The 14,766-nt window shown below is 39.6% G+C and overlaps 1 protein-coding gene across 2 annotated transcripts; it reads left to right on the top strand.

Moving 5' to 3' along the window:
* Positions 1 to 5,581: 5,581 nt before the first annotated feature.
* Positions 5,582 to 13,881, top strand: LOC148349345 (52 kDa repressor of the inhibitor of the protein kinase-like). 2 transcript variants are annotated; one of them, XM_088321016.1, is made up of 5 exons: positions 5,582 to 5,752; positions 10,077 to 10,191; positions 10,892 to 10,987; positions 11,561 to 11,591; positions 11,688 to 13,881. In XM_088321016.1, exons 1-5 carry the CDS (start codon positions 5,667 to 5,669, stop codon positions 13,484 to 13,486), a joined length of 2,127 nt encoding a protein of 708 aa, XP_088177142.1. In that variant the 5' UTR covers positions 5,582 to 5,666; the 3' UTR covers positions 13,487 to 13,881. The 2 variants fall into 2 exon arrangements, with proteins under 2 accessions (XP_088177142.1, XP_088177143.1); XM_088321017.1 differs by lacking the exons at positions 5,582 to 5,752; positions 11,561 to 11,591 and having other exon boundaries at positions 10,151 to 10,191.
* Positions 13,882 to 14,766: the final 885 nt, after the last annotated feature.

Here is a 14,766-nt window from a genome sequence, read left to right as displayed (position 1 = left end):
CTGGTCTGTCTTTAACACCGTCAGCGGGAGTCCTGCCTTTTCTGTCTCTTTCCACATTCCATAAAACTTCACTTGTGATTTTTCTCTATTTAGCCTTGACCCAGACGCCCTCCCAAACAGGTCAGTCAAGTCAAGGGCTCTTTCAACAGATGCGCGGTCAGTACACAAAATATTAAAATCATCCATGTACAAAACACACTTGGTAATTTGTCCCCCACTTCCTGGGATATTGATGCCTTCGACAAATCTATCTTTTCTTAACATTTGTGCCAAAGGTTCAATGCAAAGAACATAGAGAAGGGAAGACATAGGGCAACCTTGACGTACACCGCAGTTGATCTCGATTGCTTCCGATAAATTCCCGTTAATCATGAATTTGCTGTAGATGTCTCGGTATAGCAGTCCTACCCAATTGATGTATTTTTGGGGAAAACCACATTTTTGCAATACCCTGAAGAGGTATTGGTGCGAGACTCGATCAAAGGCTTTTTCAAAGTCTAGGTTTAGGACCGCTAGTCGCATGTTTCTGTCTCTTGCATAACAAATGGTGTCACGGATCAGCATGAGACTGTCGCTGATCTTCCTTCCCACAATGGCACAGGTTTGGTCTGGATCAACCAAGTCTCCCAAGACAACAGACATTCGTGTTGCTAGAAGCTTGCTGAAAATTTTACAGTCCACGTTTAAAAGCGTTATGGGTCGCCAGTTTTTTAAGTCAATTTTGTCTCCTTTTTTGTGCAATAGAGTAACTATCCCGATTCTGAAACTGTCTGGCATATGGTCTCGACTGGAAAATTCGTTAAAAACAGTTAACAGATCTGGTGCTAAAATATCCCAAAAAGTCCGGTAAAATTCGAGGTTGAGTCCGTCCTCCCCGGGTGATTTGCCTTTTTTCATAGTCTTTATGCAATCATTCAGTTGGTCTTGGGTAAAGTCCGATGTTAAAAAGGGGTCTTGACGCACTGATCTTGAAATATGATCTAATACATGCCCCATTTCATTCTCATATGTTTCTTTCTTTTCAAATAATTTTTTGTAGTAGTCTTCGACCAATCTGGTTATTTCACTACTTTCCTTTGTTATTTGCCCGTTTTCGTTTTGAAGTTTAAAAATCCCCTCATTTTTGCCCATAATTTTTTTAAAAAAGTAGCGTGTACATTTTTCCCCTTCTTCTATTTCTCTTTCTCTGCTTCTTATTATGATGCCTTTGCTCTTTATTTCCGCCAAAGCGTTTAGTTCTTGTTTGGTCTCTTTGATTTCATCATTAAAGTCCATCCCCTTTTCTGTTAGGATGAAATAGCGTTGGAGTCTTCTTTGTAGTCCCGACATGCGTTTCATCTCTTTGAGTTTCTTGTTTTTCCCTGCATTTTTAAAAAAGGTCTGTGTTCGTTTCTTTGTCATTTCCCACCATTGTGCTCGTGAATCATACGAGTCTTGAAGGGTCTGCCAGTCTTTGTACAGCTCCCTGTATTGTGCGGCTAGAGCCTCATCCTCCAGCAGGGAGCAGTTTAACTTCCACAAACCCTTCCCAACAGTCATACCTGAAGGAAATGAGAAAGAGCAGGACAGTAGCAAGTGATCCGAAAAAAAACTGGAATTAATCTTGCATCACTCTGTGCTAAACCCCTCGTAAATATGTAGTCTATTCGAGAGGCTCTGGCATTGTCACTACTGAACCAGGTGAAGCCCTCCTCTCCTGGATGTATGGATTTGAAACAGTCCACCAGTTTAAATGTCCGGCACATGTCTTGTAATAAAGTTGATGTTTTATCTACTTTAAACTCCTCATCATTCCTCTTTCTATCCTTCCTACTTAAGATGCAATTAAAATCTCCTCCCACGATTAGTGGTTGATGGCCTAGCATATGCGACTGGATGTCCTCTAAAAGTTCGTACCTGAGTTGTCTGTCGGCATGGCCGTATATGTTAATGAGGTTAAAATCATTCCCTATATAAGAAAGTCTTGCTAAGATTGCGCGTCCGTCTCTCATCACAGTACTCCCCTTTATGATGAGTTGAGGGTTGTTTATTAAAATGGCTACCCCATCGTTACGGTTTTCATTCGAGCCACTCCATAATGACGGATATGGCCAAATCTCTTCCCACTGTTTATAATTTTTTAGAAAGGGGATGCAGCATTCCTGTAGTAAAAACACATCCGTTCTGATAGTTTTTAAGAACGATAAAACACTGTGAGCCTTAACCTTTGATCTCACACTTCTCACATTGATAGTAGAGAATGTAATGTTCATAATTGTTGTAAAAGTATTTAAACTAGTTAGACAAAACTGGGGGATCTGAGTCCATTCTTTGGTGATCATCGAGATCATCGAGAGTGTCACCTGTGTCAGACACATCACTTAAGAGTAGTACCTCATTTTGAGACTCACCGGGGAAAACTCTGGGACCCTCTGACTCTCTGTCTGTGGTTCCAGGTCTTCCCCTTTTTTCTGGGTTAGGGGGTGAGCCAGAGGACCTATCAAGGGGTCTCTTACTTCCTTGCCCACTAAGGGTCAGGTTTTTTCCCTCCCCGACTTCCTCCGTCTCAACTTCATACAGTTCCCTTGTGGGCTTATTCACCGGCAATCGGCTTTCTTCTAAATCTCTTATCTTTGTTTCTGTTTTTTTCACCACTCCCAATTTTGTCTTACTTTTACTCCTCTTTCCAGTGCCCGTATGGGTTTTTGGAGAGTCATTCGCCTTTTCGATTTGTTTGTCTTCTCCAAATCCCTGCAATGGCGTAGCAAACAAATTTGCTAATTTGAACTCTCTTCCAGGCCCTTCCTGATTAATATGTGTTTTCGGAGTGGCAGTTGCTTTTTCTATTCGTTTGTCATGTCCAAATTCAGGTATTTTATGAGAAATCGAATTAGAATTTCCAGGTTCTTCCTGTTTCAATTTTGATTCTCTGGTCTCTGCTCCAGGGGTTTTGGTAGGTACATCTGTTTTTTCAATTTGTTTGTCTTGTCCAATTTCTTTGTGCATTTCTTGATCAATTTCATTGGGTATTTCCATAACTTTATTCATTTCCTGTTCATCTTCATTGGGTATTTCTATAACTTCATTAATTTATTGTTCATTTTCATTTTGTATTTCCATGACTTTATTAATTTCATTGTCTTTGTTATCTTTATTCACTTCATTGTCTTTGTGACATTTATTCATTTCATTATCTATGTTGTCTGACATCATTTCATTGTCTTTGTTGTCTTTGTTAACTGCCTTCCTAGCTTTCAATTTGTTAGCAAACGAATTCGGGCAGTTTCTAAAGAGGTGATTCGTTTCTCCACAGAGATTGCATTTTCTGCTATTGCTACATTCCTCAAAGGAATGTCCAATTGTTCTGCACTTTCCACAAAAAATTCGATCACATACCTCAGCCAGATGCCCATGCTCACCACATTTGCGACAGAGTTTCGGTTGCCCTTGATAGTGGATAAAGCCACGGTTTTGCCCCAGGAATATAGTCGACGGAATTTGTTTCAGTCCCTGAAAGCCCTGAGGATCTTGCCGTAGTTGGACTGGTACCCTCCAGGCACCATTCCAATAGCCTTTCTCACACCTCACCTTCATAGCCTGGCCTTTTACTGAGCAGTATCTACTCAACCAATAACAGACGTCATCAGCACTGATCATTTCACTAAACATTTTAACAACGACAATCTTGTTAGTATTATCAGTCAGCTTCTCCACTGTAAATCCTGAAAACTGGGACCTCACTCCCTCAAAGCGATTCCAAAACTCTTGATAAAGAGCTGCCGTTTCAAAACCCACATCAAAGCCTTTGCCAGAAGTCATTTTTATGACAGCATGTACCTCCTCCTTTTTAAACTTCAGAATCTTTTCAACAAACTTGTTAATAAAATCCGTCCTTGACATTCCCTTCGAAATTGCCACAACATCTTTGAGCAAGAATCTCACGCAGTTACGTCTCCGCCCGCCGGTATAATGCCCGGCCATGGCAGGACTCGGCTGCTTTACTTCTAACTATGTTAAAATGTTTAGAATTGTAAAATTAATAATTAACAATACTCTTAAAACTGACGCCAATGACAGTATAAACGCATAGAACGAGCAGTGCTAACCTGATGCGTCCACCATCAACCGCAGCTACACTGAAAGTAGTCGCTGCCATGTTTGTCTGTCATCTTGCTGCTTCATTGTGCTCTTGGCACGGATTTTAGATCACATTGGACAGTGCATGACTAACCAGTGGTCCAATATTACACACTGGAGCTTTAATATATTATATCGTTTGCAGATTGGGAACTTTGATCACACTTAAAGTATTAACAAAAAAAAATCGTTAAAAAGTGGGTAGACATTTTGAACTTACTTTTGTGGGTAAAAAAATCTATATACTGCTATCAGAGGCGTTACCGGGGTGGGGCATGGGTGGTCAGTGCGGTCCAACAGAGACGCTCTGCCCACCCAAGGAAAACTATCTATCTATCCGTCTACCTTGGTCATATCCTTTAAGAAGGGTGACCGACAGCAAGACAAACACATACAATAACAAAGAAAATAAAAGGGAAAAAAATAGCAGAAAACACACAAAAATATTTTTGGACCATGGCCAACCCAATTGCCCAAACACCCAAACAAGTTAGGAACCTCGGCACATAAGTTGGTCATGCTTTCGTCCCTCCAGATGAAAGAGGACACCAGAAAGAGGCCATGTCACTCGGGTCAGGGTGACACAACACATTCTTTTGTTCAACAGCAGGGCCCGACAGTTTTCACTGGTTTACCCCTGCCGCATCATACGGGTGCCCAGCCCATCCTTTAGAACGCGTCCACAATCCCACTATCCTTTCACAACATGATGTTTTATATATATATATATATATATATATATATATATATATATATATATATATATATATATATATATATATATATATATATATATATATATATATATATATATATATATATATATATATATACATATATATACATATATATATATATATATATATATATATATATATATATATATATATATATATATATATATATATATATATATATATATATATATTCTAACATAAACTATATTTGGTCAGGTATATGGTTATGTGTGCATGTAAATAGTTATGTGTTAACCTTTATGTACAAACTAAAAATAACACATTTTTTTAGAAAAAGGTTACACAAGTTTGAAACACTAATTTTGAATCGTAAATAATTTTTCAACGAGTTTCATATAAAGTGTTAAAAGGTCAATGCATTTATTTGTAATTTGTATAAATGCTCATAAATTCTTGTTGCAATAAATTTTACAACAAAAATGCCTTTCCCCGTTTTTATATTTTCAAATTAATTTTTCATAATACCAGCACGTGTTGACGTTGACAAATAAGTGACGTGCATGAAAATTGTCTGTAAAAGGAGCAGGTTATAATTTATTCAAAATGTACATGCATTGCCTTAACCGGAACGTTGACCCGACCAATATAGCCGCCACATAGGCACGCTAGCTCCAGTGTAATCTGTGCGGAAGTAGACCCGTGTGCCGGAAAACGGTCGCATACGTCGCGGCATACACGGAAATGACGTAAGAGTTTAACGACAAATATCTACGAGCTAGGTAAAAATGCGGGCTAGTTTGAAGTGCTAGCTAAACTTTTGACTTGCGGGCTAACAATAACAATAATACAATAATGCAGAATCAATGCGCCGCTCTAAACTGTTCTAGTGTCAAATCCGACTCTTATTCACTCTTCAGGTTTCCGCTTGACGCACAAAGGTAAGCACGATAATTGTTCGCTAACGCAGGCACTGCAACAACAATGAAAACCGAGAATAATCTTGCTCTTTTTTCGGTTCAGTGATGTCAAAAAGCAAATTGCAGGGGGCTTTTCATCATCAGTTTATCATTTTTAAAGTCATTTTTAAAAATAAATCTAAAAGGCTAAGTATAAAAAGTTAGAGCAATTTTCAATTTGCCTGACCCTTTCAACTTAAAAAAATCATAAACATTTGTTTGACATTTAATCAATGGCAAAGATAATAGATTTGTTTACTGTTCGCAACATATTTAAATAACATAATTTCTTGTCATTTAAGTGAAAACCTCAACATATTTTCTATCTATCCATCTACCCTGGTCATATCCCTCGAGAGGGGTGACCGAAAGCAAGACTAACACCTACACAAAAACAAAGAAAATGCCCAAACACCCAAACAAGTTAAGCACCTCGGCACCCAAGTTGGTCATGCTTTCGTCCCTCCAGATGAAACGGGACACAAGAAAGCGGCCATTCGGGTCAGGGTGACACAACACACTCTTTTGTTCAACAGCAGGGCCCGACAGCTTTCACTGGTTTACCCCTGCCGCATCATACATGTGCCCTGCCCATCCCTTAGAACGCATCCAAACGTCCCACTATCCTATTATAACCTCTCCACTCATTCCTATCCCCAACAAGAGCTCTAGCTTCCAATACATTGAGACCTCTTTCCTCCAGTGCACTCATAACACCATCCATCCACGTCAATCAGAGCCTTCCTCTTGGTCTCCTTTCATTTACTTCTGCTCTTCAACATTCGCTCTTCATCCATTCTCTCCATGAATCCAAACCAACCGAGTACTCTCTTATCCACACGCTTGCTCAGTTCCACTACTACAATATATTTTCACCTGCCAAAAATTATTCATAAATTCAACAGTCAGAACTAAATGGCATACTGTCATACACAGGTTTTACGAGGAATACTTCTAAAATGACAGTATTACATATTTTTTTATTTTTAATGATTTTTAAGAAAAAATAACCCATGAGGTAATTTTTTGGTCCTACTTATGCATCCAAGGGTTAATTCTAGTGACAGGGCCATCAGACTGTTGAAAAGCAAAGACGTGTCTGTATGATGTCACCAGTCACTGGTCTTGGAGTCTCCAAATGGCCACCTTTGGAAATGTGAAGACATACCCTTAGAAAAATGTGCAAAATACTAATGTTTTTTTCGGGGGTGGTTAGCGTGTAGCTTCCCCGTGCGGAGTTTGCGTGTTCTTCCCGTGCCTGTGTGGGTTTCCTCCAGACTCTCTGGTTCCCTCCCACATTCCAAAAACATGCATGTCACATTAATTGGCTGGTCTAAATAGTTCCTAGGTGTGAATGAGCGAGTGAGTTGTCTGCCCTGCGACTGGCTGGCAACCAGTTCAGGGTGTCCCTTGCCCACTGCCCGAAGATAGCTGGGATGGGCTCCAGCACCCCTGCGACCCTACTGAGGTTAAGTGGTGCAGAAAAGGGATAGATGGGTGGTTTCTTCAGATTGTGATTAAATTTGACCTGGGGCCAGCTAAGGCCTCATGCATTAGTCCCAGCTGTTGTCTAGCTAAGATGCCCATGCTACACTAATCTTGCATGTGATTGCAACAAAAAAAAATTATGTGGAAATAAAAGCCTACTATTCCTGTATGTTCCAAATTAGTTTGCTCATGTTAGTAGAATTTGCAGGGATTATTTTAGTTCGGGAGGGACAAAACTTCAGTGTGTTAGCTTTCAAAGGGGTCCCAAACTCTCCAGATTCTCCAAACGGTTCAACAACAGCATTCTACCAGCTCAGTAGCCTAGATGGTAAGGCGCCCGCTTTGAGACTGGGAGGTTCGGGTTCGCGCCCCGGCCGAGTCATTCCTAAGACTTAAAAAGTGGTCGGCGGCGCCCTCTCTTGGCTGCGGCTGCATCGGGTCAGATGCAATCGACATTTCGTTCTGTGTACATTGTTACACAGAATGACAATACAAGGAAATTATTATTATTATTATTATTTACTATGGGTATGTCTTGGATTGAGATTTTAAGAGAATATACATGACTATTAAGAGGTGAAGTTCAAGTTTTGTTTATTCTAAAAAGGACAAGTATGCTCCATAAGCTCATGGCACATAATATAACATTTTAGCCAAAGCTAATTCTCAATGTTTGTCCCCAGAAGGGATTTTACAGAAAAAAACCTACATGAAATACAAATTTTATAAAGCAGCACAATTGCAGAGGCTACAGGTGGTCACAGAGCTGATCTCCGATTAAAAAGTCTTCAAGTTTCTGTTTAAAAAGGACCCAGTTTGACTTATCTTTTAGTTTAGTGATAAACAGTTCCAGGATTTAGTGCCTTGTACAGTCAAAGCTGATTGTCCAATAATAGTTTTGGGCACCCTCCTCTGGGGAGCTTTGCTGTTTATGAATCCTTGAAAAAAACTGCGGTATTATGCGATTACACAATCACACTAAGTCACATCGCAATGTTGATTAGATTTCAGTTAATCGGGCAGTCCTGCTGACCCTCCTTTTTTTTCTTTTAAGAGCTCTTTGTCTGTGATCTTGCAGTCCTATAAGCTTTTGTTTCCAGTTGCTGTCATTCCTTTTGTCATCTAGGTTTCAAGGAAGCTGATTGTTGTGAAGTACTTGTCAACGAACAAGTGGGTGCCTTGGGGAACACACCCTGTCAATTAAAGAACATCTTGTTCCCCGATGCCTTATCCTCCTGTAGCTGTGAAAGTTGTCATGCCTTGGAAGACCACACAATTCAAAACTAGACCAGTTGGTGCAGCCCAGAAAAATACCTTTAGTCCGGTTGGGCTTGATTTACCCAGAATATACTGGTGCTCTAGGCATTGACCAGTAAAATGAGCTATTTGCTCGTCAATGCACAATTTTCCTGTTCTCAACCAGACTTAGATGTCTTTGCTTTACTTTGCTCAAATGGGGCCCGATTCTCCACAAGAGATCACTTATTTTCTTCATCTGAAAAATCAAGGTTGATGACGAGCTTGATGGAGTTGTAAAACTGATTTCTGGTTACAGATTATGCCATTTTTTTATTCTTGCATTTAAGGTCTGATACAAGAGCAAAGTGGACAAAATAACTTCAAATTTCCACTACAGAGAACATTTTTTAAACACTTGAATACTAGGCAAGCAAGCCACACCCAAAAAACGCAAATATAGAGAAATGGGCAATTAACGAGACAAAAAAAATTATTTGAATGTACACAATATTTTATGAAAAATCTATTTTTAAGGAGGAGGCGACAACAAAGAGACACTGGGGACAACATAATTGCGTGCTCTATTTTTTTTTTATTTTTTTTTTGCGTGAAACACAAGCCGACTCCAACATGTTTAAAAAGGCAAACAACATGTGCTTGTTTAAAACCAGAAGTGGGAAACTTTTACAGAAACGGAAATCTAACGCTATTGTTGGAGCAGTTTATTCATTAGAATTAGAATTGTCTTTATTTTTATTGATACCAACATTGTGATCTACAAACTCAGTGGAACCGTCAAAATCTAGGCTTAAAATTTATTATATATTCTATAGCTGATGAATGACCAATGTTTCATGTTGACGATGTCTCTGTATTGCTACATCCATTTTGGCCCAGTCATCCTGGAAGGGGGATTACCTTATCTGCGGTCCCTCCTAAAGGTTTCTTCATTTTTTCCCATGCTGAGGTTCTGAGTTTTTCCTTGCCCTCAAGTAGGTTTTAAATCAGGGGATGGTGTAATTATTAGCCCATAGTCGTTGGTCTGTGCATGCCTTTGAGACTTCTTGTCATTAAGGCTATACAACTAAACATGACTTAGCTTAAATACACCTAAAACAACTGAAACAACACTTTAACGTGTTCATAAGAGTCTAATAAATAAAATGCCAATAGCATTTCAAATCAAATGTGTTTGATAAAAAGTTTTGAACACTTTCTTCTCCCCATACCATAAAAAGTGCTTGCACGAAGGGAAGCCATTTTTTTCTATGGTGCGGTCAAGGTAACATAGCCCCATCCCTACAAATTTATCATTGGACAAAACTGAATGGCATCTATAGAGTACAAAAAGAGTTAACACGATTGGTTGCACTGGGTGTGAGTTACTTAGGTTTAAAACTGTCCTCGACAGAGGACAAATTCAAACTACTGTAGTCGGGAAGATACGAAAACCATTAAAGAAAAAATGGTTTTATTACAATTGCACTGAAAGAAATTAAGGTGGAAACTTGGTCAGTATTTGAGCGTAGAAGATTAATTAGGTATGGGTTTTTTTCTAATTTACCTCATCTCATTTCAGATGTAAAACGTGGGTGGAGAATTGCCAGCGTGAAGACCTTCTGGACAAATCACCAGAACATCTCTTCAGATATTATCGACTCTGTGGCAAGCATTTTGAAACGTCTGACGATAACGTGAGTCACTTGAAGCAATTTGATAACATTTAAATTTCATTTCAAATGCTCTATATTGGTAATAAAGAATGTTTTAACCTAAAATTGCACTCTTAACTCATTCTATGCCAGACGTTTTTTCTCATTTTGATAGCCAATGCAAGCCAATTTTTGCCTTTTTACTTATTTTTGAAGACCTATATACAATTTATGTAGTTATGTAGCTATGTAGGCATATGACATATCCAAGGAAAGCTTCAACACTCATCATTCATTAGGAAAAAAGTACGGTTGTAGCTTTTACAATTGTTCGGTAAACAACAGTTGAACATTTCTTAATTTCTTGAAAATACTTGTTTCTATAAGAAGCAACTCTAGGAAGTTGGGTTTTCTCAATGTGTGGACCAAATTCTGATCAAAGCCGCATTAGATACAAATCTAATGGTGATTTGTCACAGTGAGATAATTCCCAGAGGCTTGATGTATACACTGATGAGCTGCCCCAAACCCTTTTATAATATTTTTTTTAAACAAGTAAAACATAATATTACATTTTGGCACTCAGGGACAATGCTTCCGTAACCATATTATACGTTATGGCATCGAATGACTTAAATGACACTATGAACAAAACAATTTATATCCATTCTTTTAATGGTTTATGTTAGGCAGTTTTGTATTACAAAATATTTCTAATCACTAAAGTTGTTTTTTTTTCCAGAATGATCCAATAACAACGATAACATGTGACACCATACCAACTATCTTTGATGATCCTTGCAAAGTCCAAAATGTTCAAGTAAAGCGCAAAGAAACGGTTTGTATTAGTAACTTTATAAAGAAAAAAGCTATGATCATTTAAACCAGGGTTGTCAAACTAATTTTAGCTCAGGGGCCACATGGGGGCTGGACTACTTGATCAAAGAGAAGAAAAAAAAAAAAGAGAGAGAGAGAGAGCGCGAGAGAGAGAGCGCGAGAGCAAGGAAGAGAGAAATTGAAAGAGTCGGAGATAAAAAGGGAAGCAGAGAAGAAAAGGAAAAACTGAATGAAAGAGAGGGAGGAGGAAAGAATAAAAAAAGAGAACAAGAGAGAGAATGAAAAAGAAAGGGAGTGAAGAGAGAGAAGAGAGATAAAGAATACAAAGAGAGGGAGAGAGAATAAAGAAAGAAAAGAGAAAAAAAAATAAGAAAGCTGAAGAAAGAGAGTAAAAGAGAAAAAAGGAAGTGAGAGAAATAGGAGAACGAGGGAGGAAATAGAAAAGAGAGAAGCATAAGAGTGAGTAAAAAAGTAACACAAAAAGAAAAGGGAGAAAGATGGTGAGAAAGCTAAAGAAAGGGTTAAATTCTGTAAGTAATTGCGTAATGTATTTATTTTATCATTTCCCTTCAAGGATGAAGACTCAATGACCGGGCAAAGAAAGAGTTAGTACATGTTTGCGCCTTATTTAAAAAAAAAACACAATAATATTATCATTACTCTCCATAGGATGATATTTATTCATTTGTTTTTCTTTGCAGAAATCAAAATGTCCGAAGCGGAAGTGGACAAGGACGAAACGGCAGCGATCCCTCCAAAGGAAGATGCCTACAAAGACTATCTCAGGTCTTTATTTGAAGCGCTCGTATTGTTAGGCGCGCAAAACATCCCCGTCACCAATAACAATAAACAGGATCTTCAGTCGAGCAATTTCGAAGCCCTGCTAGAATATCGCGCCAGTTGCGGCGACGAGGAGATGAAGACGAACGAAGCGGATCGCTCTTCGCTTCAACTCCAGCAACTCGTCGAAGTGTGCGAGAGATGCATCCGCGCCAAAATCATCGAGGAAGTCAACAAAAACGGCTTCTTCTCAATCATCACCGACGACCTGGTGAAGATTTCCGACGAGTGGCACCTCCCCGTCTTCTTGCGCTATCTCGACGAATCCAACTACCAACGTGAGAAGTTCGTGGGCTTTTTGTATTTCGAAGGGGACGAGGAAGATTTCGCGGACAAACTTCTGGGCGAAATCGTCAACGGATGGGGCTTGAACATGGATCAGTGTCGAGGCCAAGCCCACTCGTGCTCTCGAACGCACGCGAATAAAATCAAAGCGTTTGTTGCGAAAATCGCCGAGAAATACCCGGCGGCCATGCTGACGTTTCGACCCACTCAAGCTTTGAACATAACGCTGGCCAACGGGATGCCTTTGTCGGGGGTCCAAATCGTCACGTGCACGCTGCAGAAGATCGAATCTTTCTTCAAGCGGTCGCCTGCCCTGCGTCTGGAGCTGGAGCACGCCATTTCCGTCATCTATACAAATAAAGAGGAGAAGATCAAAGAACTGAAAGAGACCTGCGGCAGCGCTTGGACCCGAAGAAACGATGCGTTCGAGGTGACGATAGAGCTCCTGGAGGCTCTGCTGCTTTGCGTGGACAGCGTGCACGACAACGAGGACTTGCGATGGAGCGACCAGATCACTTACGACGCTTTGGAGATCTCCAAAGCTCTGGCCGACTTTGAGTTCATCATGGCCCTGGTGGTGCTGAAGAACACCATGATGCTCATCAGAGCCTTTGGGAAGAACATCGAAGGTGAAGCGAGCGACGTTTATTTCGCCGCTTCTAGCGTCAACGCCGTCTTGCACTCTTTGAAGGAAGTGCACGACAATATCGAGGTCTACCACGATTTCTGGACCGAAGAGGCGGTCACTCTCGCCACTAGCATGGAGATCCCGGTCGAACTCCCCCGCTCGCTTTTGAGGACGCGCCACTCCGACTCAGGGAGCGTGAAACCAGAGAATTACTACAAGGAGCAACTTTCTCTTCCAGTGGTTAACCACGTGCTCAAAGAGATGGAGGAGCTCTTCACGGACGACCACATCAAAGCCCTCCGATGCTTGTCGCTCGTCCCCATCGTCCTGGAACTCCACAAGTCCAACCAGCCGGGAGAGGAAAACATGTTGGTGTTTAAGAACGACATTCCCAACCCGAGTTCCCTTGCCGCGGAGCTCCATTGCTGGTGGGTGAAATGGAAGAAAAAAGGCAAACCGGAACTTTTGCTCAGCAGTTTGCAGGAAACTCTGCAGCAGGCCGACATCAAATTCTTCCCAAACATGCTAGCCGTCCTGAAGCTACTGGGCGTCCTGCCCACCATGGTTCTGGATTTTACTTCTGACGTCGCGTTCAAGCGCTTTAAGGTGTACATGCAGAACACACCGGATGGAGACAAATCAAAGAGCCTGGCACTTCTTAACATAAACAACGACGTGGGATGCGATTTGGAGGGAATGGTTGAGCTCTATATGAAAACATACCCCCGTGGTGACGACGCTTTATAATTTTCTTTTGTGAAAAGCCAACCCCGACATATAACAGTATTTTCTACGCTTCCCTAATAGTCTAACAGTAGTATTTGAATGTTAAAGAGGAATTTTGATTAACCCAGAAGGATCAAACTCATTTTAGCTCTGGGGCCACATGGTAGAAAAAAAAGATTTCACTAGTAGAAGGTCCAACCCCCCTCAAATATCATTTAATTTAGACGGAACTAAAAAGTGTTCCTGAAGATGGAAAAGGAGCAGCAGATCTCTTGATGGAGCCGTTTTAGTTTTTCTTCTGAGGATTGACACTGTATGAAATGAGGTTTTTTTTTTGTTTGTTTTAACATTTTTGTATTGAATCTACATTGTCAAGTTCTTGCTTGCAAAATAAACTTTTTTTATTGCTTTTTAAATCGTTCCAGTTTTTGTTGTAAGATAAGAAAACAATCAAAAACAAAATTTCAACAGTTTTTAATTGTATTTTTTACCTCATGTCAAATCACATATTTGATGTTTTCGTAATAGGGGATCTTTGTTCATCATACAAGGATCTTCTATTATCAACAGTACAGTAATCCATAGTTTATCGCGGGGGTTGAGTTTCAAAAGGGACCTGCAATAGTCAAAATCTGCCAAGTAGAAACCTTTATTTATTAAATACTATATTTTACATTAAAACCAAAATACAGACCCTATTTACAGGCTCCAGAATCTGTTCAACATATACAAGTACTATACGTTTTTGTTATTTTTGTTTTTAGAAGTATGAACAAATGAATGCAATATTTGTCATTTTGTAACATGATGAATTGGGAGGGCATATTTCAGTGCAAGTAAAGGAAATTAAAAATATTATAAATGTACCAAAACGATAAGAATATTAGTGTGTGTGTGTGTGTGTGTGTATATATATATATATATATTGTCGCTATACTCTTGGAAAAAGGGGCTGAAATGAAATTCGGACACTTATTTTTTTCTCACTTCTGGTGATATTTTGTCGCCATCGTGTGGACGTCATGGACATCTCCAGGCTTTTTTTTATCCGGCCTGCCGAACAAAAAATCTAAATATAATAATATGTATACTACTACCACCAAAAAAAAAAAGATTTTGCTGCCAGCTTTGCCCACTTCGTCTATTTGTGTCTAAAAATACTACAGAAATATTACAAAAATAGTACAAAATTACTACTCAGGTAAATATCAAATTAAAACGGGGACATATATCTTGTTTTCATTATGAAAAGAAATACTGCAGAAAAATACTGTTACAGTAAAACCATAATGCAGAAATAC

The sequence above is a fragment of the Urocampus carinirostris genome, chromosome 17, assembly GCF_059441175.1.
Source record: "Urocampus carinirostris isolate Australia breed hairy pipefish chromosome 17, RoL_Ucar_1.0, whole genome shotgun sequence".
Classification (NCBI taxonomy): Eukaryota; Metazoa; Chordata; class Actinopteri; order Syngnathiformes; family Syngnathidae; genus Urocampus; species Urocampus carinirostris.
This window is presented reverse-complemented; position numbering and strand designations above follow the sequence as displayed.